This window comes from Poecilia latipinna, unplaced genomic scaffold (assembly GCF_001443285.1).
Source record: "Poecilia latipinna isolate Pla-1442-1.1 unplaced genomic scaffold, P_latipinna-1.0 Scaffold195, whole genome shotgun sequence".
Classification (NCBI taxonomy): Eukaryota; Metazoa; Chordata; class Actinopteri; order Cyprinodontiformes; family Poeciliidae; genus Poecilia; species Poecilia latipinna.
The window spans coordinates 255805-283225 of record NW_015112811.1 but is presented as its reverse complement, the minus strand read 5'-3'; the positions used below and the strand labels follow the sequence as shown (position 1 = coordinate 283225).

Genomic DNA, 27421 nt, shown 5'->3' with positions numbered 1-27421 from the left:
TACACATACACCACAATACGAGTACCGTACTGAACATAAATATATGGACTTCTTCACCTGGCGGGAAACTGAGGTTGAAGGGGTCAAAGACTTTGGCGGGCGTCTTCACCAAGGAGAGACGAGGACAGCAGAGCCATGGCTAAGAGAGAGAGGTGGGAGACAGGAGGGGAGTGGACGAGGGCAAGTCATCCCGGTTGGGTGATTATGGCGGGGCTTGTCTTGTAGGAGACGGTGGTGGTCGCCGGCTGGAGAGCGGTGATGCGTCAAAGAGCAGAGGAAGAGGAACAGATTCATTTGATAAGAAAATAGATGTATATGGTACTTTTTTCCCCCCACAATAAGGCAAGTATTACATTGTATCTAACAAGTGTTGCTGCCAAACCACAATCAACGTCAGTGAAATTTGGGCGTCATATACAGAAATGAGCAGGCCCATCACGATAACAAATTTTGCTGGATGATAAATTGTTCTAGAAGTTATCGCGATGAATGATAATATTGTTGTCTTGAGACCGTTTTCAAGTAAATTCAAGTAATTCTAACGAACATTTAACACTGGAGCTGGAAGACGTTTTTAAATATCCAAACACAATGAAATAAAATGAATTATTAAGTCACTGTAAGGAAAACTGTCCTTCAAAAAAAGGTCTAGTTGAGACCAATGAACCCGACTTAAGACTTTTATCATCCAATTTGTGGTAGACAGAAAAGAGGAAAACAATAAATCCAGCAGATGGAAATTATTGAGCTTGTTTTAATTTAACACGAGACAGGTGTAGGAATGAGCTTCACTTTAAAAGCTTAACCTGCCTTCATCTCTTTACAGATGACAACGTTTATACTGAAGCTAGCCTGTTAGCAATTAACAATCACCATGAAAGCTCACAGTATTTCCACTATATGTATTGGTTAACTGATTTTCACTCTTCAGAGTCTCTTAATCCAACCCCGGCCACTCAAACACTATTAGTCCGAAAGAATGACATAAAAAGATTAGAAGATGTGTGAATGCAAAGCTTCCTCGTTACCATAGAAACTGCTGGGCACTCCAGCTTGCCTCCACAGCAAAGAGCGTAGGTGGAGAATGAGAAACATTGCTCAGAAGTCGCTGTCAAGATTACAATGAGCAGCATGTGCAAGAATAAATTATAAAACTGTGAAGTGGCTGCCTCTGCCTCTGCATATAAAGCTGTCCTTTTACTTAAAGGTCGGTGGTCGTCTTTGGAAAACTACTGGTGTAGTAAATGTGTTTCACTTCCATAAGTCATCGTCACTGATGCATAGTAGCTCAATATGTAGGACAACCCATCCTGTAGTTGTGAAACAGTAACTAATACATTATGTCTGCACACATTAATGTGCTGCTGACTATATGCTGATGACTATAGGATTGATCAGCCTCACACTGAGGAAGAGTGATTCAGGCAGAGTGACACATGCTTAGAGCAAGCTTCATGCCAACGTGAATCTTTAGATGTGTTAACTTTGAACAGAAAGAGTATGCACTATAAAAATGTAAAGGCTTATTAAAATAATGCCACTGGATGAGCAGCCAGGGCCACACTTCAGAAAAGGCTTACTGAGGCGGTAGCCCAGGGCCCCAATTTTTTCGGGGGCACCAAAGATTTTTCTTTTCTTTCTTTTTTTGAAGGAATGGAGGTTTTGCGATGTTGTACTTCATATAAGGTGTGTTGTATTCATATTTTGGGATTTCTATTAATTTAAACAATATTCAAATATTTGAATATTATGAAGTTGAAGTCGATTTTTTGGGAACAACGTGGAGCTGTTGGCCAGGTGACGTATTAAACCTACCATGCATCAGTTCATGGCCGCTCATCCATAAAACAATATATTAATGTACTGTAATTTGCATTAGAAAAATAATTTTCCCTTAGTGGACAAGGCACCAAACCTGTCTCCAGCCCAGGACTCACATCCTTGTAAAGCCACCCTTGATTATAGTCAATGTGTAAAGGGATAGTTCATGATTATTTTGAAGAAATGAAGACACCAAGAGTGTTATCTATTTTACTGCAGGTTAGATATTACTTGTTGGTCATCCTTAAGCAAAATCTTACCTAAAACACTCTAAACTAATCCTTTGAAGCTCCTCCTTTTCACATTAAACCTGATGTAATGTTGTGAATAAACTGTTTATGTGCTCAGCTAGTTTCCAAAGCTTGTGGTTTGCTAATTTGGCTATAGCTTGTAAATTTGCAAGGTACATCTACTTTGGTTCAGTAATTTTTTAAAAATTGCATTTTTGTACATTCTGCAATATACTTTCCTCATTAGGCTTTAAAATACATTTTACCTTCAGTGACTTGGTAATTCTTTAGAAACAAAATAAAATCTTTTGAATTAAATATCACACAGCACTAAAGGTGATGACTGTATTTACCTGGGGATGTTAGGGGGGGCCCTGTTGGGGCGGCTGGGTGCCTGGGGGCTATCAGCACTGTTATTGAAGGGTCCCAAAGGTCCTGGACGGTTTGGTGGTGGTGGGGCCCCTCTGGGCGCCGGCCGCTGGCCCGAAGACATCCTTCTGGGGGCCGTGGGACTTGGAGGAGGAGACCTGGCCAGCAGACGGATGTGATAAAAAGAAAAAAACAGCAAAAGTCAAGGCTTCCTGACCTTGATTTGGGTTCATTTTCAACTTACCTGCGACCGCCGGTGGATCCTCCTACCCAGGAGCTGTCAACAGGCGGAGGCATGGGGGTTGTGATGGTGGATGTAGAGATGTCACCTATGATGGCCAGGGCCTCCTTCAGGGCCTGGTGGGTCCTCAGCACCTCGTCCCTCCTCTGGGCCTGCTCCTGGGACTCATCCATCAGAGCATTCTGGTCACCTGCAGAGTACAGGCACGCCAGCAGCTCCGCATTGATGAAGTCCTTCACCTTTTGACAAGACCAAACAGTAAAGCAGAAAGAGTTAGAGCAGTAAAACTTTAAGTTAAGTACCAGTGTCTCTGTCTTTAACTTTACCATGTATAAGCTTGATAAGGGCATTTCTAAATTATCTGTATTGAGAGTTTCTGACAAAACTCAATTTCCAATACTTGTTGTTGGTACAGTCTGTAATTATGTCAGCCACAACTGCAGCTTGGCACAGCTTGAGCACTAGTCATTAAGTTTTACAACTGTAAAGACAAACTGCTAGGTTTCTGAAGTAGGAGCACGACGTTATTTTGTGAGTTTTGTCTGCAAAGGATTAAAATACAGCTGAGCTGAAAACGGTTTCGAGATGAAGCAGGAACAAATCGGAAAGCAAAATGGAAACACTATCTACCTTAAGCTTGCCACGTAAGCGCAAATGCTAAAATTAAAATGAACTACACTGTTCTTTTTTATGAACAAGTTCAATGCTGTGGGCAGCAGTTATCTGGATATGAACAGGATTTTCTAAAATTTAAGAAAACAGCATTTAAGTTGCTAATTAGCTTAAATGAAACGGTTATGCTGTGCTGCTACATTCTCTGAAGCCTAACCATGTTAATTCACCAACACATGAAGAAAGAAAACCTAGTCAGCTGTCCTGCTGCCACCTAAAAACATCTGTTCTTTATGTTTCAAATGATAATTTTTTCAAATTTCTATTTAGGAAAGCAGCTAACAAGAACACACGTTAGTTCAGGCCAATATGTACTAATGCTGTAAGCAGTATATGTCTGGATATAAACAGTACTTCCTAATAAAAATGTTGGACAGTTCTCACAAATTTAAGAAAATATTCTACCTGGAAGTTGATAATTAGCATGAATTAGCTCCAAAGTGTTCGGCTACATTCTCTTCTATTTAAACACATAAATAAGGAAGTCTTGTCAGATATTCTGCTGCCACCTAAAACCGTCTGCTCTTTATGTTTCAAAAAATAATGGGTTGTAAAAGAGCAAAAGGAATGGTATCAAATCTACCTTTTGATATATTGTTTCAAAATGTTGTTTTTAACTTTGAAATAAAAGCAAAAACATCAGAAACGATTTTCCTCTGGACTTACTAAAATGAATGGTAACGTAATCATGCTACTTATTTTTCTTGCATTTCACCATTAGACGTCGGCTCTGCTGGAGATTTGTGTTCATAGATGTTTTGTTTTTCACTTACATTGTTGATCATCAGATGCATGATGGTCTTTGGGATGAGATCCCGGATGCACTTGTTGACGATAGCCATGTAGGAATCCACCAGGTTGCGGATGGTTTCCACTTTGCGCTCCAGCTGAGGGTCCATGGAGAAGTTGTCGGTGGTGGTGGTCGTCTCGCTCTCAACCTGCAGGGGGAGAAAAAGTTCGCCCCTTTATTTTGAAGGAAAATTATTCCACAAAGGGTTAAAAGTAAAAAAAAACTGACATGTTTTGACAAAACTAAAGTTTTTACCACTCCCACACACACCAGCACACGTAAAAATAAGTCTTATACATTCCTGCTGTTAATGTAAGGCAATAAAACTCCTGCAGTTCATCTTTTATGAGGTTTAGTTTTTGTGATCTTTAAATCACTAAGAATTAAACTGTACTATATAAACACTGTATGATTTAATCATTATTTATTTTAAAACCAGCAGTCGAACAGGCACATTCAGACAGTTTGTTAAAGATTGTAGGCCATTTCACATCATCAGCTGTACTTATGCTACACGACACGAAATGCACACATTTTCACCGGTAGCCAAAACTGCAGCTTCTGGGGTGGTACGATATGAGGAATCTATGAATGTGTATTTAAGTTATCTGGGTACTTTTGTCATTTTCCTTCTACAGAGGAGAATGAAAATTTGTCAGAACTGGAGTACAGTCTTTTAAATCAGACATTACAAGCCATCAACATTCAGTATTTCTGTCTAATGATCTATAAATGTTGTTTCTGTCTGGTTTGTGTGAATCAAAAAAGCTGAAAAGCGAATCCTGACTTTCACATTTACATACCTAGCCCATGGTGTTAATCTTGCTCTGCCCAGTGCCATATGTGCATGAAAACGAAAATGTTTTCGTATTTTGTCAAATTACAACCGTAAACTTAGATGTATGTAATAGATATGCTAGAGATCGACATGATTTATTACAATGGCAATGCTAATAAAAAACTCAAAAATAAAATTAGGAGAATAAAGTCATAATATTACAAGCATAACTATGTATGCGAATAAAGTATTATTACGTGAACAAAGTCCATAAAATTATGAGAATAAAATTATAAGAAAATAAAGTTGAAAAAAAAAACAGAATAAAGGCATAATATTTTGAGAGTAAAGTCATACAATTACGAGAATAGTCGTATGAGAATAAAATGGAAAAAATATGAGAATAATGTCACAATATTAGGAAAATAAAGTCATAATATTACAAGAACAAAGTCATAAAACTATGATAATAAAGTCACAGCAATACTAGATTAAAGTCGTGCAAGAATAAAGTTGTAATAATGTGACAACAAAGTCATAATATTTCAAGAATAAACTAGTAATATGACTTTATTTTCATTATTTCAACTTTATTCTTATACGACTTTATTCTCATAATTTGATTACTTTATTCTGGGTATTTTAATTTTTTTAAATTTTCTTAGTGTGTCCCTGATACTCCGTCGTAATTTATTTGCTCCTGACTTGATATCAAAAGTCTGTAGTTTACAGACTTTTGGCGTGAAACATTGCCTAAAAACCCAGGCATGAGATCAGTGATGACGTTAGGATCCGATTAAGCAGCCGCTCTCATTTTGAGTCATTCTCACTGAATCGTGTTGGAGTGGATCCTCTCACCGTGGTGGTCTTGTCAGGGTAGACCCCGGCACGGAGGAGGGACGACTTCCAGCTGTCCACGTCATCCTGGGAGTCACAGGCCAACTCCAGAGTGCGATTGTCCTTGTAGACGTTCCTAAACAAAATCATTTGCTTAGAATGTCAAGTGTGTGTCAGACGATTGCCTCTTCCGTGTGGAACAGTTTCCTGTTGGGTGCCGAGCCAGCATGTCCAAGAGGAAACTTTCACAGGACATGCTGTAACAATTAGTGAAAGTTCAGGCATGAGACAAAACCTTTTTATGCCGATTTAGACTTTTTACAGACCATCTGTTTGTTTATCTGCTTGATTACTACGAGTCCCTAATAAAAACTTTCTACAATTCCCCGTTTAATCAAATCGGGTTTGTTGAAAAAGCTACAACTAGAGACGTCCCGGTCAAATCCCAGGTGCGTTTTTAAAGTCAAGGCGTTTTTAAGCGATACGTCCCGAAGCGCCAAGCGAAACTCAATTCCTGCTACCTGTTGTTGATCTACAGTCTGTGCCTCTGTCAGCTGCATGTCGCCCCCAAATTTTTTTTTTCTCTAAATCCCAGTTCATGTCCCCATTGTCAAATCAAATCTGTGTTATTTTGTTGCTATGCTATCAAGGTTTGATGTTGCAACTCTTTGAAATGATGCTGGACGTAAAAGAGGGATTGCAGTGGTTGTGTGTCTTTTTAACATGACCTGCTCTGCATGATGTGCTCTGATCCTGTTCTGGGAGAGTTGCTCAGAAAGCAGCTGAAACATTACTCCATGAATTTTAAGACATTCAAATCAAAGTGCTAAGTTTATGACTAACTAGCAACTTTTTATTAAAATTTGTTTTCTCTCCATGATTAACTGGAACTGCATCAAATTAAAGAGCAAAATTACCTGGTATGAAAACAGGAAATTAAATATGCTAACATCATCAATAAATTAGTTGGTACCATATTGGCGGTACGTGTCCAGTCTGGCACATCTTTAGAAACGGATGATATATCTATGTGCATTTTCAGTGACCCGCTGAGTTAACAATTGTTGGAGCATATTGAGGATGACCTGCAGAAACTCCACTTAACACTGAATATTTACGATATTATCAAGAAATGTGGATAAAAGAAGCTGGCGAATCAATGGACCATGAGACAGTTCGTCAAATCTTACCTGTAATGGTGAACCCTGATAGGGTCCATTTCAGAGTTGGGTAATAACCGCTTATCCCTTGTGCATGCGAGGACTGGGGCAAACATGGAGGATTGTGGCAAATGATACAAGTTTTACGTGTGTGGGGTCGGTTGGACCCCATTTGTAAACACAAAGGTTAAATTCACTCAACTTTTGGAAAAAAAAAAAAGAATAAACTTTTAGGAGTGCTCTGTATCTTTATTTCTACTTGAATGACTTTATTATGAAGTATCGCAACTCTTCCTTGAGTAAAATTTCTGAATGCCAAAAATTCACCAGACACAGACGCACGCAGCTGTAGTTTTTGTTAAAAGTTTGGTAAGCTTTTCATCGAAAGAAATTAATTTTTACATTATTTTGTAATTACATTATTTATAAGAATTATTTTCATTTTGACCTTGAAAATGCCAATGATTTCCGCATAACTTTATATTTTGGTCCCTCTGATGTAATCTTTAAATATTAAACGATTTATCTTTTGAAGAGTAACTCAGTTGCCTTTTTACCAAACACTTTTTCACTCTTATCTCAGCTATTTCTTTGACATTTCATTTAAATTTGAGTAAAAATATGTTGAAGTAGTGCTACTCTTCCTTGAGTACAATTTTTGTGTACCCAGCACACCTCTGGTTGTTCCTATCTAAAACATATTTCCCCTCCTTAGTCCTAGTTTTTAATTTAATATCGTCTGCATAGATTAATCTCCAAGCCAAAGTCATGAGCAGCAGACCTGGATTCTGTGTTGAAGATGGAGAATATGTGTTTGCTGGACATGAAACTTTTCTCCACATCGCGGACCTTCAGGTTGTCCAGGGGGAGCATGTACTTCTTCTCCTTCTCCTGGTGGAGGGGAAAGAGGAAAACAGTGATGAGCTTGCACACACAAAAAAGAAAAGCTAAATGAGTTATTATGTTTTTGGCATGTTCAGCATCTGTCAGGCAGGCAACCAACTGCAATGGGTGAGAAAAAGGTGAATGCAAGAAAGAGAGAGAAGTGGGGAAGGCAGAAAGAGAGAGGAGGTGATGTTAAAGGGAGGAGGAATGGGGGAGAAATGAGAGTGGGAGGTAAAGGCAGGAGCAGAGAAAGGGAGAAAAAAAGGGAGAATGAGCACATGTGGAAGTCATTAGGGTTTGGGTCAGGATGCAGTCGTTCTTCACGGTGCGTTTTTACGCAGAGAAGCGCTGGCAGAGAACCCTGAGGAGAGTCTGGTCGAGGTTAAGGGCGGTGCGGGGTGGAGGGGGCAGGTCGCTGATAGGTAAAAGCCCCGGCTCAAACTCAAACTCGGGGTGTCGAATCCACTGAGAACCCCGGGCTCAAACAGATAAAGAGCGGAGATCCTTACCGTTAACTTTACACTTCAGTCCCAGCCTACGCGTCTTAACTCGGCCTGTCTGTTTTCTTTTATCTCAGCCACTCAATATTTTCTCTATATTTTCTCTTTCCATTCCAGAGGGGCCCACTTCCTGCCTGATTTTTTTTTCTTTTGGCTTTTTTTTTTTGTTTGAGGGAGGGAGAGAGAGAGCGAGAGAGATTAAATGACAGCCTGGCGTTAAAACTCAACATCTGGTAGTGCTTAGCACACAGAGATGCAGGGAAAGGAGGGAGAAGTTAAAGAGACGGCGGGGTGAAGGAGAAGGATAAGAAGCCAAAAAGGAGAAGAAGAAAAAGAAGAAGAAGAAGAAAGTTGATTCAGATAAAGATTCACAGAAGACACCCCTTCGGTTTGGAAAGTTGTGGTTGACACAGGTAAGACTTGGCGGGCATGGAGGAAGAACTCTGCGGAGACTCTAGGGTTGGATTCCCCAAGGGGTCACCGTCGCCCTTATATGGTCAACCGGGACCCCTCCTTTTTCCTCTCCCTCCCTTACCCCCTCCCCTCTCTCGTGAGCGTCTCTCTTTCCCTCTTTTTTGTAATATCCCCTCCCAGAATGCGCAACCAGTGTGTCCCAGTCGTCTGAGCGAATGTGCCACGTCAAGGCTGGATACTCTTCACGGCCGGCGTGACCTGAAATCTGGACCGGTCCGGGACGCCCGACCTAAACAAATAAACAGGAGGGGGAGGGGGCTGGTGTGGGGCACTTCCAGAAAACCCCCACACCCCTCCGACACGGATGAGGCATACCGCTGCGTTTCGAATGGGGGGGAAGAGATCTTTTTGCTGCAGGAGCGGCGAGAGGGGAAGGGGCACCGACAGCAGAGCTGTCCCACCAGCATCGGGATCAGCGGCGCACAAGGCCTGGCTCTCCACTCCGGCTCCGTCCACCCAGTGTTCAGACTACCTGTTCATTGTCATACTGGTGTACAGTAGTCTGCACATTGGTTAGACTGGGCACGGACCCTCTTCTGTCCGTCTGTCTTTCTGTGTGTCTCATCCTTCCTCACCATACGTCCGAGGTCTCCACCTCGTTCTTTTCTAGACTTTGTCCAAAAGAGCGCTCTCAACGCTTGGCTTGCTTTCCCCGCTCGCTTGCTGGTTTGTGGAATAAACTTGTGTCACCAGTTTCCTCACCACTAACTTTCAGCTCTGGCTACGAGTGCTTGAAGGCATACCTTGGTTTCAAATCAATGCTTGTTGAGCATTAAAAGAAAAGCAAGTTCACATAAATCACTGCATGAATGAGCGAGCATGCAGGCTGCTGAGGAAGATGCGGTCACTCTGGAAAGGGAGGGGAGTGAGGGGGGATAAGGAGCGAATACGGCTGCAAAGCATTGAGCCAAAAGGGCTACGGACCAATCAATCAATTGGGGTTTGAGGGTACATTGAGACACCCCAAGCGAAGGCATTTCTGTGGGTGGCCTAAGCAAGCAGAGAGCATTGATGTATGATGGGTAGTAACAAATGCAGAAAAACGCAGAAAAAAAAGACTGCAAAAACCAGAAACACACACACAAAGCAGTAAATCTAACTAATCAGATTTTCAGCTGAGACCTTGCACTGTTCCCGCAAAGTCACAAGTAGCACATAAAGTGAAGACGATCAAAGCAGCGCCTCTGCTCATTGAAGAGTTGGAGGACGGCGGAGTGAAGGGTATTGATATCTAATAGGTCTTCTCTTCTGCAAAGAAAAGGCCAGATGATGATGTTTGGATTGAAAGTGTTCCTGCCAAGAATGCAAGAAGTTCCAAAGGAACTGCCAGCCGCATTAATACAAGGGAGGAGGCAGACGTGTACACGACCGTAGAAAAGTTCAAGAGGGTGTAAAACAGAAATACACAAGGAGAAGCTAGCGGAGTCTGTAATTACCAGCATTGCCGCGTTAGCGTCTCGGATGGCCCCTGCGCGCGCCGCGCCGTCTGAGGTTCCAAACGGGCGGCCGCGTATTTTTGGGTGGCTGAGAGAGCAAGCATTTGGTTGGGATTGGGGCTGCTCCAATTTTAGTGAAGAAGAAGAAGTGAATGGCTGAAGTATCAGTGGATGGAGGTGGGAAGTGAAGGAACACAGAATAGAAGGTGCATGGAAAGCACAAGTGAGGATGTGTTGGAGAAAAAAACAAAAATATTTTATTTGATCATCAAAACCTGCAGACACAGTTTTTTTTGTTCAAGAACTCATTCCAGAGGACATTTTCCTGAAAACTCTTGATGGGAAGCAACTCAATTGGGCCTCCTGGGCAACATTGCCGCATCAGAAAGGGCTGGCTGGAGGAGCTGCTGTGTGTCTGCCTATCTACACTTGCTGTGCAGAATGTCCTCCAACCTGTACAGCAGGCACAGACAGGCAGAGAGACGCCAGCCTGCCACGCAAAGGCCGGCATGTGACCAAATGCTGCATCCTGTTGATGCTGGCCTGTGGATGCAAATGATGGTGGGCTATAGCTGCTAAAGACATTTGCTGTCGTTGGTCATTCTTAAAATAAAAAAATACTGCTTTGAAGCAGTCATTTACCCACTATTTTGATGGTTTGAGTAGGTTTTTGTTTATTATTACTTCCTTAACTTAAAAGTGCAGCACAATAGCTTTTAAAGAGTCCTTCCTGTGCCTAACTCTGGTGCTTTTCAGCTGGAAATCTGATTAGGAGCAGGAATGGACAATATAGCTGAAAAACGTATCACGATATATGATTTTCATATTCGGTTGATATTAAGAATTATGATTAATTTTTTGTTTTAAATATCTGAAGTCCTGCCAAACTGGTGGTGTGACTTTTCCCGTTTTATTCATAGTTTTCACGCCATGCAGTTGTTTTTCATTTTGAAAAGCATGGTGGCGAAACTTGAAACTGCTGCTGTGCAAAAATACTCAGAAAGTTGTTGCTAGGTAACCAAAGACTGAGTGAATTGATGCCGCCCATTTTGCTTAGCTGGCCATGGGAGGTCAAGCAGCTAAAGCGAAACTATTGCTATATGTACTGTTATTGATTTATTGTCAAGGAGTCTTCGAGGATTTCAAGCTGTTGAAATGGGCCATTAAAGGGAAGGTTCAGAAATTTTAAAGTGAGGTTTTGTTAAAAGATTAGCTACAATCTTACCTGCAGAAGAAAACTTCATGTCCTCATAAATCCAGACTAAGGCTGAAGCTAATAGCTAGTCTGAGACAGACCAAGAGCTAAGGAGATTTCTGACATTTTAAAACTATTCTACTCTCCAAATCTCATGGCGGTTTATGTGAATTGTATCAGCTGTTTGCATTTATTGGTTATTTACGCAGCAGGAGATTAATGTCTATGGAAATGAAGGGAGAAAGCAGTGCACCAGTAATGATCTTCCTGCGTAAAAGATGTACTGAGTGCATTAAAAAAATCTATAAAATTGTTTTTTGTAAACCAAAATTACTACAATATTTTTTCTTTTAAAGGTGCTTTTACTTTCACATCAGGTAATTAACTAAAATGGAAACACTTCCCATGTTCTTTTCTCAGTTTGTGTTTCACACAGGAAGATCTTTGTTGTTGCACCTCCTCCAAACTCCATTTCCTCTGAAAATAATCTTCAGCTTCAGTGTAAATATCCATCCATCCATTGTCTTTCCCCACTTATCCTTGTAGGGTTTCCAGTGATCTCTGGTCATCAGGCGGAGTACTCCCTACACGACAAGCAGGACAGACAACCATGTCTGTCCTGCTTGTCCAATCTTAGTCATAAACTAAGATTGGATTTTTTCAAAATCTGATTTAAGTCTTTGGTTCATTAGACTTAGCCTCACTTTATTGTCGTTGCACAAAGACAACACTGAATTTGGCAACAAAATGTCGTTGCAGCAGTTTACAGAAAAATACTGAAAAACAACAATTGTGACTATAAACACATATAGATATAAAAGTGCTACTGGTGCACATAAGAAAAAAAATCTAAGTATAACTTAGCATTTTCAGAGACATTAGCTTCATCCTGTGAACTCATCTAGCTTTGTACTGAATGAATAATACATTTTTTCGTTTAATGATTTTGTTTGATGTGCCTGTGTGTTCTGTTCTGCAATTTTGCTTAATTCCTGTAAAGCGTCCGAGGTATTTTTAAAAAAGTGCTACACAAATAAAACATTTTATTTAAAGGCGCCTTCCTTGGCACGTAAAGTCACTGACCAATATACAAATGAAGAACCAATGAGAGTTATCTACTGCAAATAAGACATCAACTGCTTATGCCTTTCAGCAGAGCCTCATTCTTACCCCTTTCCACAGTTACCCACATGTAACAGACTAATATTGTTGTGTAATAAAACTGAAGGTAGCTGAATTATGCTCACCTCATCATCCTTGAACCAGGAGAGACTCTCGGCAGTGAGCACAAACCAGTACTCTTTGGCTCCTCCCTTAATGATGCTGATGTTGTTGATGGTCAGCCAGCCTTTACGGATGACCTGCGGGGAGAGGGCACAGCCAAGGTGTGAGCGGTAAAAAGATCCTCACCGTAGAAGCTTTATGTTAGTCGGAAACATTAAACTGGTTACCCTTTGATCATGTAATCTGAGCAAAGGCGGCGAGACAAAACGTGTGCGAAGGTTAACCGAGGTGTGTGACTGTGACTCACTCAGTGCAGCTGCGCTCACAGCTAGACGCTGGTTAGAGGCTTTATCTTCTACCAGAGATAAAGCGTGTGTGTGTGTGTGTGTCATCAGTGTTGAGTGTATTAACCCTGACACAAACAGTACCATACAGGTCCGGTGCCAAGGGATTACTGGGTTAGATTACTGTCAGGCTTGCACTCCCTAAGACTGACTAAAGAGGTTACCCACATCTTTATAAAATCTCTTTCTCGTGGCTCCAAATGCTGAAGATAAATGGGAAGAGATGAAAATAGAGGTGGAACTGGTGTTAGGAGAGAAAAAAAAGTAAGCAAAACTAGAGCAGCAACTTTTTTTAGTAAAGAAAATGTTTCAGCCCCACACCGGTCAGTTAGCATCTCTGTGGCGCGTTACGGAGGAAAATGGCAGCGGTGCTGGAGAGCACCACACGCTGGCGAGAAGCAGAACTGCAGCAGGTACAGACGACATTGCAAACCACGACCCACAGATGAGCGATACTCACCGACAGACGCCCTCGAGAGGGCAGCTGAGATTCTCACTAAGGGGTGGGGATGAAATGCAAGGTGGCACCTTTATGACACAGGAAGGGTTCAAACAAAGGGAAACGTCTCAACAACACCAGGCATGATGGTGGGGAAAAACTGATACTAAACAAAGAAACAAAAAAGCTTTTTTCAATAGAGATGCGCCGATCACAGAATCCACTTGGATTTATTTTTAAAAGCTCTGATCTCTGATCGGTTATGATTATAGTTAATTTCTTTCAAGAACTAACTTTTTTGAAAATATATTTTGTGGATAAATTGAACTGATAAAACAATGGAATGTTAGAATAAAACAATTATTTTTCCAAATGTACGTTGCTGTCCTTCTGTATCATAGAAAATGCACAAATACAGTTAAATCCTCCAGGTTGTGTTAAAATCATTTAAAAATATACTAACTGTGTCCCACAAAATATGGGAGTGAAAAAAAGTGTTTAATAATTTCATTCATTATAACTGGGGCTGTTTGAGGCCTTTGACCAACATTTAGCTACATCAGCAGAGAGAGGAAGAGAGAGCAGTATGCATTACACAGCTCTACAGTTCAACAAGAATCCACTATTGTTTTAAAGCCCAGATAAAATGATTAAAATCATAAACTGATTTCTTGGTGCATCGCTACTGTTCAAAACTTGGTGACTAACTGAAACATTAAAGTATGGAAGCTGAGAATGAACCTTTCTCGCTTACACTTTTTCCCGGTGGTTTTCTTGAGATAATACATTCATTTTCCAACAATTTTGTAGAGATAATTAATTAATATCTCAACGATTTTCTTAAGATGGAGAAATCTCTCTTGAGAAAACCACAGGGAAACAAAATGTGTGAGAAACATCCACTCTCAGCTGTTAAATAAAAGCATGGGGGATAAATAATTACAAATATGAATGATATTTTATTGTAGAAACTATAGCAGTGAATTGAATAAATCATAAATTTCATCCAATGCAAATATTAACTTAAACGAAGAAGAGGGTTTTGTAAATGCGTTGAGCTCGGTGGTTTCCATTTCTCTGTGCCGTCTCTGATTCGTGTCGATGCGAACAGCAGTTTCGATCTCATGTGCCACCATTTGTATTTTGACAGGAAACGGAGAACAGGCTCACCTGATTTCCTGCTGAGCTCTGGCTCTTATTAGTCTGACTGCTCCTCTGCTGAGCACTGCGCCACGGTAATGGCAACATGGACGCAGAGACGGAACATCGGAAAAATAAGAAAAAAGTAGGTGGGAAAGAGTGACAGCAAACTTTGTTAAAAAGACAAAAAGTTAGCATGTTGAACTGAAGTGAGATGGTTTCATGTTCACCTAGCAAAGCCAATGAAATCCTCATGATTGGTGTTTATGTAGGAGAGCTGCAGATCAATCAGCAGCAGAACCTGAAAGGACACACAAGATATTTATTATGAGAAACGGCTGGAGGAAGATGGGAAGGGAGCGTAGAGTAGCACTGTGATTAAAAAAGGGTTCTGCAAGATTGCCTTATTGAAAGTCATTTTGCAAACTTTCTTGGTATCAAATGGGAAAAAAGACTGAAAACAATTCAGTCAGTTCTAATCAACAAAATTAGGATTTAAGTCACTATTTCTTGGAAAATGCTTGATGTATTTAGCCACATTTATTCAATTAACTAAAAGCAGATCTGGGTGCAGCAAAGTTTGATTTGAGTAAAAGTTACAGTCTTTGTATGATAATGTAAAAAATGTGTTTATTTAAAGACAAATAATTGATGTTGTCGTCAATACTTCTTATTGTGAGAAGATTTTACTTTGTCTGAAATAATTCTGTCCTAATTAAAAATAGAAAGGCTCCATGTAAGTCAAACACCTGAGCTGAAGGGACAAATTTGTATGGTTCTTGAACTAAAGTCAGAGGCCACAAATGGCCCCCGGGTCACACTTTGGACACCCCAGGTTTATATCAAAATCATTAAGTCTTTGAACACAACTAATTTTTTTAGCTAATATTGTGCTAAAATTTCAACTACAGTAATCATAAAAGCTTTTTAGAAGACAAAAATGTGTTTAAAATCAAATAAACACCTGAAATAATCCATACATTAGATCAGTTCTTTTCATTTAAAAATAGCAATAAAATACATTGTAATACATTTTTTTATTTTCTCTTAAATAACTCCAGGTTATTCTGTGAGACTTTTGTTCTGCTACATGCCTCCTCAAGACTTAAAACAGCAATACACACAGGGGATATGTTTCTGCTAAGCTAAGCTAACCTAAAATAACCTAACCTAAAACGTAATTGGTCAGATATTAACCTCTTGCTGTACCTTTGAGTGAGTTTTGTTTTTAAGAAGTAAAAGGAGAACTACAGATCTGAACTTCCTTATCATTTGTAATAGTAATTAGAACTAATCTGATAAGTATAGCCTGAACACAGAGCCATCTTTACCTGGTCCTTGGCACGACTCTCCCTGTCCCGGATGTGTGAGGTGACGATCCTCTCGGTTTCTTCGCGGAGCCTCGGGAAGCATTCCAGCTGGAAACAAAACATGCAGCATGTCAGCATCCACAGATAGGAAATGTCAAACGTTATTATGGAAGCTGGTATTTTCAGATGCTGCTTTATGATTAACTAAAGTGAGCATATCATAGCAGCTCCATAATCGCCATGAGTAGCGGGGAGGAGGATACCTTGTTGGAGCACTGGCGCACAGTGTTGATCAGCTCTTGGATGACCATGTCCACACATTTGATGGATGGCTCCTTCAGCTTCACAATCTGCTTCTTCACTATAGCCTCAAACGCCATATCAGGGGTGAAAAGCCCAGTTCTGGAGAAAGAAAAGAAATGATTTGACTGGTTGTTGTGCAGTTTAGCATTAGCGTATGAATTATGCCACACAGGGTAGGTAGAAGCTTTTACAGCAAAGGTTTTCAACATTTTGTGTTGCTAACAAGCAGAAGGTTGCTCTCCATCACTGATGGACATGCGGCACATTTGATACTATGGGAGATAATTCAAATAAATAAATAAAATACAGAAACCCCTACCTGATACCATGAATGTTCTTGATGGCGTAGCTGATCTCACGCCGCATCTCCTTGTCATCACACTCCATCTGAAGCAGAAAACAAGAGTTAAAAAAAACACACACTTCCTTTAAAATAGTTTACATGTTCAGCTAATGAAGAGATTATCTCAAAAACTGAAACACTTAAATATTTTATACTTAGCTACAGAATAGAGAACAATGTTTAACATTCGCCCTGTGGAACATCTTTTCTTAGGAAAAAAAAACTGTTTTCTAAAAACAAAAAACAGAGTTAGCCCTAGGAAATAAAACTGCAGCAAATCACACTAACTCGTCTATTTTTAAAGAAAGTGAATCTTTAGGGGCTCAAACTTTGGGATTATATGCAGTATCCGCAACGTTTCTTTGCCCTCTGGTAAAGATGTGTAAAAAGGCCTAAAATACAAATACATATTTTATTGCAGAGACATTATTTCAGAAATATATTTATTAGATTTGCAAAGAAAAATGAAACCGTAAATTATTTCTGAATCATTGAGTATTTTTTTAAGGAACATAATTTCAGATGTTTTAAATCTTACCTATAGTTTGAGTCATTTTATTCAGTGGGAGATAAATCCCATGTTAAGTATATTTATCAGTGGTGCTGCCCTCAACATTTTCAGGAGCTGGACGGATGGATCACTATTTGTCATGGAGACAAGATCTCATGGTTGTTATGGAGACTTGCCAAGATGCCAGTCTCTGTTGCAATCCCCTAATGGTGAGCTTTGTCATTTTTTCCCTCCTGTTTCCCAGTCTGCTCCCTGGCTGCATTCCCACTGAACATATAATTGCGCAAACTGGAATTCTGAAAATACATTTTTACTCAACAGAAAGATGCCAATTAAAAAAACAACAACAACAACAACAAAAAAAAAAAAATTTTTGATACAAAGTTTTTGCGGTAGGATGAGGTGGTTTTTCAGTTGTATCGAAATTAATATTTTTCTCAAAACTGCGACGAAAACACATTTTTTGTATCACACGAGTCAAGTGATCAGAAGTTTCTACTGGCGAAAGTGATGAAGGAAACGACAGGAAGTGGTAGGAGGATGTCGGCGGTGTGTTACTTAACGGGTTACTGCATGAACAAACTTATTCACGTGTGATTTTAATTGCGTTTCTTATTCATTGGAAACAGCAATCACAAAAATGTGTTTTTTCTACATTAGCAGAACATCGACAAAGTTTTGCAAACATTTGCAATTGAAACTCAGCTACTGCGCATGATGAAAAATTTAATAAGGATCGTCCAATTTTATTTCTTCAATACAGATCCTGTTTTATAACAGTGAGATCATACTGCTGCAATTAAAGTTTCATTTAGTGTATTTTAAAGCTTTTTGCCCACCTTTACCAGGGTTGCAAACAACTGTGTTTATCCTATTTTTTTCAGATTTAATACTCAGCAGTTCACCTTGACGAGTTCAAAAGGGAAGCGCTCATGAAAGATGCGATTGATTTTCGCTCCACCAGACAGCTCCACCGTGTCCACCTGATCCCCCGAGCCTTCAATCCTCTTCTCAAAATCAACAGAGAACTGTTGCACCATCCTGAAACGCAACAAATGTGCAAAAACATCCTGAAATGCAACAAATGTGCAAAAACGACAACAACAAAAAACAATAACAGCAACCATATATCAGCTAATTAAAGCAAGCTCTGATTTCTGGCAACTAAAAAAATGTGAACTAACAAAAGACAGCAAACAAAAAGAGGAGAGAAATTCCTTTCACATGGTCTTTAGTCAACAACGTCTCATGTTGCTTCGGCTGTGGGAAAAGAAGTGGTACTGACTGTAACAGCTGCTTGGTTTTGCGAGACGGGTCATCGGGCCGGTATCCCCGGTATTCCTCCGCCTCCTTGTCTAGAGCCAACAGCTGGGCCTGCAGCTTGCTGCGGAAAGCTGGCAGGGTGTCCCGAATGTGGTTGGTCAGTTGCTGAGGAGACGCAAATCCAACAAGACGCGAGTTAAAATCAAATACAGAATAAAATGAAATGTGTGTTTTGACTACCTGGAATCTTTTTTTTTTTTTTTTTTATCTTAATTGTATCGTATTACGTAATTCACTGTAATGAAATAAGATTCTGATATTCATCCACAAGCAATCCAGAGAAAATCTGGAATTCTGTGAAATCATTAATTATTTAGAGCTGGGCAGGATGGAAGGTGGTGAGTGATGGAAGCAAAAAGAACCCCCCCCCCCAAAAAAAAAAGTAGGCCACCCTCTTATTAATTATGTAAAGAGCACAGTGGGAGAGCATAGAGGGTAAATCTATCATCACCTGGTTGAGCACTTGCTGTAGGCGAGGGGTGCCCATTTTGTCGGCCATGTGCCTGTAACTGGGGTGGGACAGGAAGAACTTCCTCTCAGCTTCCAAAGCCGCCTTAATGTCCTTCTTGCCATCAATGTCCTTCTGACTGCGGTTCACCACACCAATGTACCCTGGAATAACACAGAGAGACGTGAGAGAAATATTCTAATGAATCCAGCCTGATAAATGAACTAAACAATGACAGTAGACAGTAGGGATGCACCAATCCACCTTTTCACTTCCGATGCCTATATCTGAGGTTTACTATCGGCTGAATTGACTTGAAATGTTTCTGTTTTTCAAAAGGGACTGAATTGCAAATTTATTTGATAACTGAACACACTTAAATACACCAGTATCTTCACAAGCTTCACAAACATTCATTTGTACAGTCAATGGAATTAGGAGTAGACCAATGTAAAATAAATAAGAAAAAACAGAAACTCACAAAAAATAAATAGCAGTAAACCTTCTTTCAAATGGTTCAGAAAATGCAATTTGGAATTGTAAATATAATGTAAAATAAATAATAAAGCGGGATGTCACTCAGACCACAAAGCGTAGAATTAGACTGAATAGATCTGAGCTTATGGATTGGGAACATTGCCACCGATATCCGATCTAGAATTTTTACCAATATTGTGACCAATACAGATATTAATATCAAATCAGTGCATCTGTAGTAGAAAATGTCTAATTCTGAATAAAAATAGGCACCTCTTCGTAGTGGCAGCAGTTTGTTCTCCAGAACGTCTCGGGCGTCTGTTCCCTCATCCATCAGATCCAGTTTGGTGATCACGCCAATGGTCCTTAAACCTTGATACAGCAAAAGGAGTGAAGCGAGGAAAAACATAAAGCATAATGCATACAGTACACTGAACATTTCTACATTTTACCGAATTCCAACTATAGACTCAATTTTGTTGAACTGGTATTTATTGTGACAGTCTCGCACAAAGTAGTGCATCATTTTGTCAAGGAAGCAAAAGGATATATGGATTTGTAAATGTTTTACAAACCACAAAAGTGTGGCTTGCATTGGTGTTCAGTCCCTTGATTCAGATATGCTGTAAAAACACAAAATCTTATCAAGTAATTTTGGTCTAGTTTTTAGTGCAATGTCAGTACACTTGAAATAATATAAAATTGGCTTACAAGTAACTTAAGTCAATAATTCCTCAATGTTGATGAAAAAGTAATAGTTTCTCTGACAAATTATTTCACTTCTAACATGGAAAAAATGTCTGGTTATGAGAGAAATGAGAAAAATAATCTACCAGTGGAACGGGAACTTTCAAAGTCTAGACCTAAAAAGAGTTGAAAATGTTAAGCAAGACTTGAAAACTAATCTTAAGAGTCATTTATTACATTTGACTAAACTTTAGCTGTTTTGCTAACAATAATGGGCAAAAAATTCAGTTTTTTAATGTGTTGATTCACGATCGTTGAGGCCGTTTAACAAAGTACTGACTCAGTCAGGCTGAATACAAAAGCAAGCCACACTTTCCAGATTTTATTTATGAACCATGTATTTTTTTCAACAATTTAATAATTTAAACTATCTTACTTAAAATCCAACATGTACTATATATTCTTAATTAATTCATAATGATTACTCTCTCTCCCACCCTTTTTTTTTTTTTAATAAAAACACAAAAAGTCAGGTGCCCCTGAAATAAATGTATTTTTGAGGCGAATGACCAGTACTCAGGTGTTATTGTTCTTGTTCCTGAGCTGATTTTTATCTTGTCACAGTTAATAATTGTTGTATCTTGAAAAATAAAAATTAAAGTATTCTAAAAAAAGAAAAATCCAACATGTAAGTCTACTTTTATTGTTTAGAAACATGGATATTGATTGTTTTGATTAAAAAAAGCAAAAAAAAAAAAAAAAAAGAAGAAGAAGAACAAAACGGCTGTCTTTACTTCTGGCTCATAGAACCTGATGTCTGTTTTTCTGCAGCAGCAAGCTAAACATGGACCAATCTGGCCAACAAGCCCATGTCTGGTGATCTGAGACGCCAATAAAAACCTGGCAGTATTTCACTGTTAGGCTAATAGAAGACCTCCTGCCTGTTTACTACAGTCTCAGGTTGCGTTTAATGGAGCTGAGAGGCTTTTAAAGGATATTCCCAGCCCTATATTCTTTCATTTGTGGGACATCAAATATATATTTTCACCCCAGTTCCCCTTTGGTCCCTGTTTTTATTCATTTCCCTTTTTCAGTACTATTATTTTGATCCTACTCTCTTTTTTTACACTTAATTCTTAATCTTTTATGTCTCTCCTCTCTCAACACTCCTGTTTCTAATAATAATCGGACACTTGATTGATCCCTGCAGGGAGGTGACGCCGCCACATTTAGAGAGGTCAAAGCACAAAAGTCAACGAACAGCGTCTCACAGCTAACAGAGATTCCCTGTTGAGCTTTTATCCGAGCCAACAAACACAAGGTCACGTCTTTCAGCTTTGATTTCTTTCGGCATCTAACGCTGCAGCCTCCTCGCCTTACCCTGGGGATCGACATCCTTTGCCAGTTTGAGGGCGTCGGAGTTGGCCAGGTCGGTGTTTGCCGGGGTGACGGCCAGGATCAGGCAGCTCTCTCTGCTGATGAACTGCATGATCATGTCCCTGATCTGCTGCTCGATGTCCACAGGCTGGTCTCCAACTGGCACCTTGGTGATTCCCGGCAGGTCGATGAGGGTCAAATTCAACACTGCGGAGACACAGGAATGCAATAAATGAAACGTATTCCAGAGCCGGACCAAGGGAATGCGAGACAAGTGGCTGCTTGGGGCCTCCGCACCACTAGGGGGCCCCCAGAGCACCAAACTAGCGTGAAATGACAAAAAAAAAATATATATATATATATATATGTGTGTGTGTGGGTGTGTGTGTGTGTGTGTGTGTGTGTGTGTATAAACACTGAATAACTCAGACTAAATGGTATTACACATGGAAAATCAGATTTTAGTTTGGAACTGCAACATTTACAGATGTAGGAATAACATAGTGAGAATATGAATTTGACAAGCCAAATAAACCAAATTATTGCTGTTAATTTTCTACTGTGCAACTTTGCAAACAGCACTTGTATTTCACCATAGGAAATACATGTTGGTCTGATTTTCTTATTATAGCATTTTAAAGAAGTAGTGTAATAATACATCTACTGTGTTCAAAGTTAAACAGTCTCTCTGCTCTTTAACATAAAACTATTTTTACAAGCTAGTATGCTAGTTTTGCTAGCTAGTTTAAACAGTCAATAGTGATTAGATGGTATGAAAATCTCATAATAACAAACATCAAGGTAAATAAAAGTTTATGTTTTGCGAAAAATATTTTTCAATACTGTGTAAATTACATTTTACACAACATTTGAGCAGTACATCACAGAAGGAAGAACATTTTAGCCCCTTTTATGCTGTTCCTATAAATTTTCCCCAAACTCCATCTGTTACTAATGCAGCCAAAGCGTAATATTTATCTCACTAATGCTGGTTTATTATTATATTGGAATCACTTTTTCTCCATCTGGCGTTCAGTAATGGCATATTATTCCTATTGCTAATCTGCATGCTAAATACATAGCTACGTACCAGCTATGTGCTGTATTTTAATTAGCAGTTTAGCTGCTACCTGACAGAAAAAAGTTAATTTCTTTTTTATATACTGTGATGGACTGGTGACCTGTCCAGGGTGACCCCGCCCGTCACCCGTTGACCGCTGGAGGTAGTCACCAGCACGCCTTGCAACCCCACTAGGGATAAGCATGCAAGATGATGGATGTAATTTTTTATATAATCATAAATCAATTCAAACAGTACTATAATAAAAATAACATGAACCATTTTATTTATATATAAAAAGCTTATTGTATTCAACTGAAATAAAGTAATTACTTAAAAAGCCGGACAGACCCTCGTTCTGATCAAATCCCTACAGTAAGACATCATTACCAATATCTGGAATCTGAAGTAGTTCTACCTCCTTAGGTGATTTGTTTTATTATTCATACAGATTATAAATGTAATGTACACCATCGAACAGAATGCCCTCATCTTTGTTTCCACTGACATAGCTTTAATAAACATCATCCACCGGCCCTTCGCTGTGAATCACATCCTGTCACACCCTGTTTAGATCCAGAAGAGTTTCAGCGGTTTGTCACTAAGTTGACATTAAGAAGAAGAGAAGCGGTGCGATCTCATCCGTACCGTGAGGGGAGTAAACCCGCAGGTTGATGGGGACGGGAGATATGCCTTTGTTGGCCCCCGTGACCCGATCGGTCTCGCCCTCAATCTCTTGGCGCACCTCGTCGAAGTCGGTGAACTTTTTCCCCTTGCAGTGGAGGAATTCAGCCCATTCTGTGGGGAAGGGAAAAAAAAGAAAAGAAAGAAAAACATAAAAACATGCACCAAAGATTAGTAATGGTTGCACTGAGTGGAACAAAATGCCGACGGAGGAGGGAATAAAAAGCAGCACCATTTAGAAAGAAAGGAGGATTTTCTGTGTGTGTGTGCGTGTGTGTGTGTGTGTGTGTGTGTGTGCGTGTGTGGATGTGTGTGTGAGTGGACAAAATGTGTCTGTTATTTGGCGTGGGTGTGTGAAATGTGTGTGGAACCCACCAGCGTTTGCACTGATGAGCTGCAGAACCAGAGGCCTGCGGGTGACGATACCAGAACCGCGAGGCAGAAAGTCCCTAAAGAGGAAAACACAAATCAGAAAAGTCCTTTTAAAGCCACATCTATCGTGAACTCACAGTGATAAGTGTTTGTGGACTGTGCTGGTTGTTTTCTAACAACATGCCAAATGCAGCAGAGTTTTCCTTGCCGTTTCTTTAATAGAAAAAAAAAATCCTGTTAGTGAGCTCAAAACAGCTCAAACCAGAAGCCATTTCAAAATGGAGCCTGCAGCTTTCAGCTGGTGTCTCTCTGAGCGAGGGAGCAGAACATTCCGACCAGATAAACAGCAGGTCCGGATGAAGAGCTGACAGGGGCGCTCGCTCATTTGCAAAACGGTGACTTCGATGTTTTCTGGAGGGCTATGCACACAGGTGATGAATATGCTTGTGCGTGCGTGCGTGCGTGCGTGCGTGCGTGCGTGCGTGCGTGCGTGCGTGCGTGCGTGTGTGCGTGTGTATGTGTGTGCGCATGCACATAATCTGAACCTAAAAGTGTATACCTTTGAGGCTAAAGGCATGCTGCAGGAAACCTTATCAACAAATATTCCCTGAGAGGGACGACGTATGGGACAAGCCTTGAAGAAACGATGAGGCCTCTGTGAGTCTACTCAGCAGAGTGCAGAGCCAGAGGTGGACAGATGGACCATTACTCAGCACCATGGCGCTCACTGAAAGGCTGGAGGACGACTAAATCAATGCACCCAACTGAAACAGTGCACTGAAATATTTGGGTATGTCGAACCACGTTACTGCAGGTTTGTGTTGGGTTTTTGTTGAGAGCTAACAGGAAATAATGCTACTATTTACCAAATTATGAAAGACTGAGTTATGTATATGAATATAAGCGTTAGGGGCTAAAGCGTGACTTCATCCATTCACCTGATTAGCCCCTATTTGATTAAACTCAAAATTCCAGAGCAACACCATGAATATTCATTTGTGCATTCCAGAGTGGGAGCTGCTGCATGTGGGTGGTGTTTTAAAAAGGTTACACACATTAGAGCATTTCTGCAGCCAGCTTTCTATGCATAAAACTGTGGCTCTATGGCAGAAAAGAGACAAGTTCTCTAGACCTAGCTGTGACATTAGTCCTTTAATCCTAGAAATGCTCTTCAGGTGATAAAAGGCTGATTTTGTAATTATCGAAGCGAACTGTGCTGCTTTTCAAGGCCACCACAGAACTACCAACAGAGTGTTAAAGAATTGTCAACTGTGTTAGTTGTTCAAACACAATTGAACAACTTGTTCAAAAGTTTCATATTTAGACCTATGACACTTACATGTAGTTTCATAGATCTAAATCTGTGAAACTATTCATAGATTTAGAATTATTGTAAAGCACATAACATACACAAACATTCCAGTTTGGACATTCAGTACTTGAATGCACCATAACAGCATTGCTGGCCTGGCCTTATTTACTGCTGTGCAGTTTTTTGGACTGGTTGAATGTTTAAGGCAGCTGGATTTACACTTTAGCTAATTCTTCTCTAGTACCAATGATGTTAACTTGCTGTTGTTTTAAGGGTGTAATTCGCTCTTAAAACAGTCCCTGTAATTCAGTTGCACAACAGGGTATGCACCATATTGCTGTTGAAAGATGTCTTTGTTGACATTATGTTTTGGCTCTGTAAACTTTCTTTCTCCAAAGTGGCTCCAAACGGCAGAGTGTGCCGTTTGGGAACACTCTGCCGTTGTTCCTAAACGGCAGAGTTTTGCAATAGCTATAGGAGTTCTGGTGTCACTTTTTAAAGTTGTGTGACAGAACACTGTATTTTTGTTCTGAATATAAACGTTCTGCATGCCCACGGGTATATATGATGCTATTTTTGTTCAGTACACATGCATAGTGACCTGACATGTACTGCTAACTTAGTTAAAAGTTAGAATTTGTCACAAGTTGCATTTTATGGACAGTGTAAGTGGAAGCTAATCCACAAATAAATGCCAATAATTTTGTCTTTCTCTACTGTACTGAGTCTGTATTGAATCTGACTATGAAACCAAATTAGTCAAATAACAAAATGAGTAGTGTTGTCCCGTTAAAAGCAACTTTATCAGCAAATATTCAGAGCTCTTTAGCAACTAATGTAATAGTACCATTTCTTTAAAAAAAACCCCAACTCAAATCCAAAGTAATCAGATACTTTTGACTGTTTCTTGATGTCTTTAAACATACCCAAATATTTTAATAAACAAATGTTTATTCTCTTTGTCACAATTAGTGACTGTATGATGGTTTTTTTTATGATGTAAAGCACAAAAAACGTGACTTAACTTGGTGACTTATGATGTAGACAATTGCTGCCGTCCTTACAGAGGAATTGGCAACACTGATTTACAGAAATATTTGCTTCATATTGAACTACGATCCCTAACAGGTAATTTGCTGAAAACAGAAAACAGGTGATCCAACTTTTTTTAAAAAAGTGTTACTAGTAATCAAATTAAGTTTAAATATACTATAAATATACTATATAGTAAATATACTAAGCTTATTAAGTTGTCATGTTAAACAAACATAGATGAAGTTTAGCAAACTTAATTTGATTACATGTAATGAATTAACTCAACCATTTTTTAAGATGGATCTCAATTTTTTATGTTTTTTTTCTTCAGTGTTTGAACTGGAATTTGTGCCACGCAACACCGGGCTCTGGATGCTTATTGGGCCAGAATCCCCAAAGGTGCTGCTGTAACCCACATAAAGTTGTGGCTGTGTGTGACCCAGTGCGGATGGTTTGGAAAAAACTGAAGGACGGGACTTGACTGAGTGGCAGATAATGATGGTCTGCAGACAGCCTCGTGCACTGCGTGGCTTCTTACGTCATCCTCAAGGTTAAACGGGAGAAGGGGATTATCCTATTTCTGGTGGTCAATTTTTACCTGCCGACGAAGTTCTCCAGCACGGAGCTCTTGCCTGCGCTCTGCCCGCCGACCACCGCAATCTGCGGCAGGTCCAGGTTGCAGGCCTGGCCGATGGAGCTGAAGGCATCCTGCAACCGGTTGACCAGCGGGATCAGATCCTCCATGCCACGATTTCCCATGGTGCCTTTAGTCAGGAGGACTTGGAATCAGCGAATGGAGACAGAAGGGAGGTGAGGGGGGGAGGAGGAGTAAGAAGAGTAGGGGACGTGGCGCTGCTGTATTATTAGTCCAGGACTACCGTGGCGCTTGTTGATGTGGCGGAGTCATCTAGCCGCGCATTGCCGCCCCCCCAACCCTCGAGCCAAGCGAGGGTCGGACGGGCTGTGGAGACAGAAACAAGACAGGGAGAGTCAGAAAAAGGACAGAGAGACAAACTGCGCAGGAGCACAACCTGTTTTTTGTTCCTCTCTCTTTTCTTTCTTTCTCTCCCTCCAACACAAACACACATACGTCCAGAAAAGCCTTTTGCTGTCAAGGACATTCACCGACCGGAGCTCAGTTTCTTCACAATGCATACAAAATCAAATAAAACAACACCGAGGCCACCTGCCCTTCTGCACGCGCACACGTCGCGCGACATTTAATGAATTAAAAAAAGATAGCGTCAGATGAACGCGTGACATTATTAGCGTGAAGCTCACCTGTGTTGTTGTGTCGTTTGTGGGGGTAGTGGAAGGGGGAGGCTCGCTCAACCTCAGGGTTCCCCCCTCCTGGTTCTACGCGTCTCGGCTCGCCGGTGTGTCGCTGTCCGGTGCTGAAACGACCAGGCGGCCGAAGACGAGCGTCGACACTCCGCGATGTTACACAAGCGCCACGCGCTCCGACTGCCGCTACACCGTCTGCTCACAGTCCACAAAGTAAACCGCGCACCTGTGGTCGAACGTCAGCGCGAGCAGAAATTCGCCTTTGACAGATTAATAATAATATTTTCTCTCTCTCCCTCTCTCTCTCTCTCTATCGCCTTCGTCTCTCTCTCCCCGCTTCTCTGCGGTGTGACTGCGAAG

The 27421-nt window shown here is 40.3% G+C and overlaps 1 protein-coding gene and 1 long non-coding RNA gene across 3 annotated transcripts; one reads left to right on the top strand and one right to left on the bottom strand.

Annotated features, from left to right (window-relative positions):
- Nucleotides 1-11: 11 nt before the first annotated feature.
- LOC106946514 (dynamin-3-like) lies at nucleotides 12-27421 on the bottom strand. Of its 2 annotated transcripts, XM_015030890.1 has the most exons (22): nucleotides 27059-27421; nucleotides 26656-26738; nucleotides 26376-26556; nucleotides 23434-23507; nucleotides 23023-23172; nucleotides 21318-21521; nucleotides 19524-19622; nucleotides 18777-18937; nucleotides 18288-18430; nucleotides 17908-18043; nucleotides 16468-16535; nucleotides 16109-16247; nucleotides 15867-15953; nucleotides 14766-14836; nucleotides 14566-14620; nucleotides 12636-12749; nucleotides 7680-7789; nucleotides 5760-5874; nucleotides 4107-4271; nucleotides 2665-2900; nucleotides 2405-2578; nucleotides 12-245 (listed from the first exon to the last, which is right to left on the bottom strand). In XM_015030890.1, exons 3-22 carry the CDS (start codon nucleotides 26534-26536, stop codon nucleotides 203-205), a joined length of 2505 nt encoding a protein of 834 aa, XP_014886376.1. In that variant the 5' UTR covers nucleotides 26537-26556; nucleotides 26656-26738; nucleotides 27059-27421; the 3' UTR covers nucleotides 12-202. The 2 variants fall into 2 exon arrangements, with proteins under 2 accessions (XP_014886376.1, XP_014886375.1); XM_015030889.1 differs by having other exon boundaries at nucleotides 26376-26738.
- Nucleotides 7796-10838, top strand: LOC106946516 (uncharacterized). The gene is made up of 2 exons (XR_001424788.1): nucleotides 7796-8633; nucleotides 10334-10838. It is a non-coding gene; the product is annotated as an uncharacterized LOC106946516 (long non-coding RNA).

What these genes read in the sequence shown, in the direction of transcription:
- LOC106946514 (XM_015030889.1), bottom strand. Translation starts at nt 26,536, where the DNA reads ATGGGAAATCGTGGCATGGAGGATCTGATCCCGCTGGTCAACCGGTTG. An exon ending in GCTCATCAGTGCAAACGCTG is followed by an intron (nt 23,173 to 23,433) that starts GTGGGTTCCACA and finishes CCTTCCCCACAG; the next exon opens with AATGGGCTGAATTCCTCCAC. An exon ending in TACAGCAAGTGCTCAACCAG is followed by an intron (nt 18,431 to 18,776) that starts GTGATGATAGAT and finishes GCGTCTCCTCAG; the next exon opens with CAACTGACCAACCACATTCG.